General features: G+C 38.6%; 2 protein-coding genes across 2 annotated transcripts in view; one reads left to right on the top strand and one right to left on the bottom strand.

Annotated features, from left to right (window-relative positions):
• The window catches only part of LOC137980777 (melatonin receptor type 1C-like), a 1,528-nt gene extending 924 nt beyond the window's left edge, over positions 1-604 (top strand). The window contains exon 3 of the mRNA XM_068828204.1: positions 125-604. Within this exon, the coding sequence (XP_068684305.1) occupies positions 125-604 (480 nt within the window). The remainder of the gene's footprint in view (positions 1-124) is intronic.
• Positions 605-2,209: 1,605 nt separating this feature from the next.
• LOC137979172 (uncharacterized) overlaps positions 2,210-2,500 on the bottom strand; it is a 15,066-nt gene continuing 14,775 nt past the window's right edge. Inside the window, exon 10 of the mRNA XM_068826371.1 lies at positions 2,210-2,385. Coding sequence (XP_068682472.1) covers positions 2,309-2,385 — 77 coding nt within the window. The 3' untranslated portion in view covers positions 2,210-2,308. The remainder of the gene's footprint in view (positions 2,386-2,500) is intronic.

Below are 2,500 nucleotides of genomic sequence, written 5' to 3'. Positions count from 1 at the left end.
GTTAAAAAACGAAAAAGTAGATTTCCAAACATAATGGACTGCATCAAGTATGAAGTCTAGAACATTTAACCTAGGGTTTAACTTAAAAAAAGCTAATGAACTTGTTTCCTCTTTTGAGTTGTAGGTTCGATTGTCTTTCACAGTAGCAATAATTGCGCTGGTGTTTGTCATAACATGGCTACCCTTATTTAGTGTCACCATGCTTGCTACATTCAACCCTGGAATTCTCCCTTCTTCACCGAAGTCAGAGCGTGTGTTGAACTTTGTCAAATGGATGCATTACTGCTCCAGTGCGCTAACTCCATTTCTGTATGCATACCGACATAAGGAACTTCAGAGGACTATGCTGCTGCTTTTGCAGAGGCTCTTTGTGAGGAGGAACCAAGGCGGTGATCGTAAGGAGGTCCGATCGTTTCGATCGGGAAGTATGAGTTTCATTAATGCTCGGAAGCTTAGCAGTACTTTACACACAAGAAGCACAAAGAGCACAGAGATGCAGAGCACCGCTGAGTCATGTTCAAGAGCCATTTCATCGGGGATGAGAGTTGAAATCTCAGGGAAAGGAAAGGAGACAAAAAAGAAAACTAGCGCCAGCAGTGTTTAAAACAGAAATCAGTTGAGAAACGCCCACTTGCAGTGGCTCCACTTTTACAAGGCTTACTCACAGCTACCATTGCTTTTATAAGAAAACGTTTCCCGGACAAATATTGCCCAGCCTTTGACAGATGTGGCCTCATAACTTATTCGGTAGAATATGCACCGATGTTGACGGGCTCATTGGTTCCAATCCCTTTGAACCCCTGAATTCTTCAATCTACCTTAATAACAACTGTTTAATTTAGCGCATTAGATCATATCCACATGTATTCAGTTTGCGCTATATTAATTTGTCTCTGTAAAGTACGAAGATAATTCTTTTTGGCGAAAACTGTTAAAGATTCAGATGATAACAATTATGGGTCTGAGTTGGTTGTTTCACATAACGTCCTTAAACAAAGAAACAGCAGCCATGTTTGTTTTTTGTTTGTGAATTAAACTCTAAACCCACGTAAGAAAAAGACAGCATACGTTAATGCGATGAAAACTGAAAGGCTCAGTGCGGTGGTGTTTAAGGGCACGATGATGTTAAAGTATAACTGTTTTATTTTGCAATGAACTTTAAATCTCAAAATTCCTCTTTTTCTTCCAATCTCTTGAACCCTTTTCTTTTCGTCTTCCTACACTCATGTTCTATCGAAAAAGTGTAATTTTTCCTTTAGACACTTTATCCAAGAGATGATCTTTTATAGATATAGTGTATAATGGACGAATTGCGCTATATTGATAGAACATGAGCGTTCTATGTCGTTTCAACTGAGAATGTATGGACCTCACCAACAACTAATATATTCAAGAATGTAAATGTGGACAGTCATATCTTTTGGACTCCTTTCATTCTATAAAATCATCATGCAGCGGACAGTCGTTTGTTCATAAATCATCGAAAGCGACTGTCTGGGTTCAGTGGGACGAGTTTTGATTGTTAAAAGAGGTCTCGGAGGATTTTGTAGCACACAATCACCCATTCGGGCGCTATGTGGTGTTGCTCAAGATCCTCCTATGTGGGTCCAGCTCGATGTAATGCTAACGATCTCAGAATATGGTCTTACCAACGAAGATATTATCATGCGGACAGTATGCTTGAATGTCTTTCACGTTTTTTTTTAACAATTTGAAATTGTGGCGAAGTTATTCTGTTGACGAAGTTCATGCCGCTCATACGCTGTTCGACTCGCAATCGGCCTTCTATCTTTCTTTCAGCTCTATTTTTGTTTCAATTTACTTTTTTTATTATTTTGAAGGACTACGAGCCAGTACTTGAGATCGAGAAACGAGAGATCTTACTTGGCCACTTGCCTTCAGTTGATGGTTAACTGAGGGGGGTCACCATTTTGTAAGAAGAATACATAACCCCTGTCATCAACAAGTCGCCGACAATTTCATCTCAGTATTACTTTTTCAGGAATATTTGAGAGAGCTAAATATTGTTTTTACACAAAACAAAGACAAGCACAAACGAAAATCGAAACTTTTGGACCACGATTTTAGGGACTGATGTATTTTCGCTGTTTTCTTATTTTATTGTTTTTATCATTTCATTCCTTCAGCTCTTTGTTTTACCATAGCCATGATTTTCATCGATTCTCACATCAAGCGGATAAGCGATTTGCTTCCGTTTGTTTATGTTTTAATAAAGCTGTGTTGTTAAAACTACAAATATGGCATTAAAAACAGGACAATACAAAACAAAGATCTTTGTATTCTTGCTTTAGCCAGGAACACGCCCAGCAACAATGCCACTTTCAATGCCACATTCATTTGTTCCTCGGCGAATGTAGAAATTTCCTGTTATAGAGATAAGAAAATACATAAGATAAAAATGTTCATTGTCCTACACACGTGAGAAAATTGCTTGGGATACCATATGTTCCCTGGCGACAACTTCTGGCAGCCAACTAGG

This window comes from Montipora foliosa, chromosome 12, assembly GCF_036669935.1.
Source record: "Montipora foliosa isolate CH-2021 chromosome 12, ASM3666993v2, whole genome shotgun sequence".
NCBI lineage: Eukaryota > Metazoa > Cnidaria > Anthozoa > Scleractinia > Acroporidae > Montipora > Montipora foliosa.
This window is presented reverse-complemented; position numbering and strand designations above follow the sequence as displayed.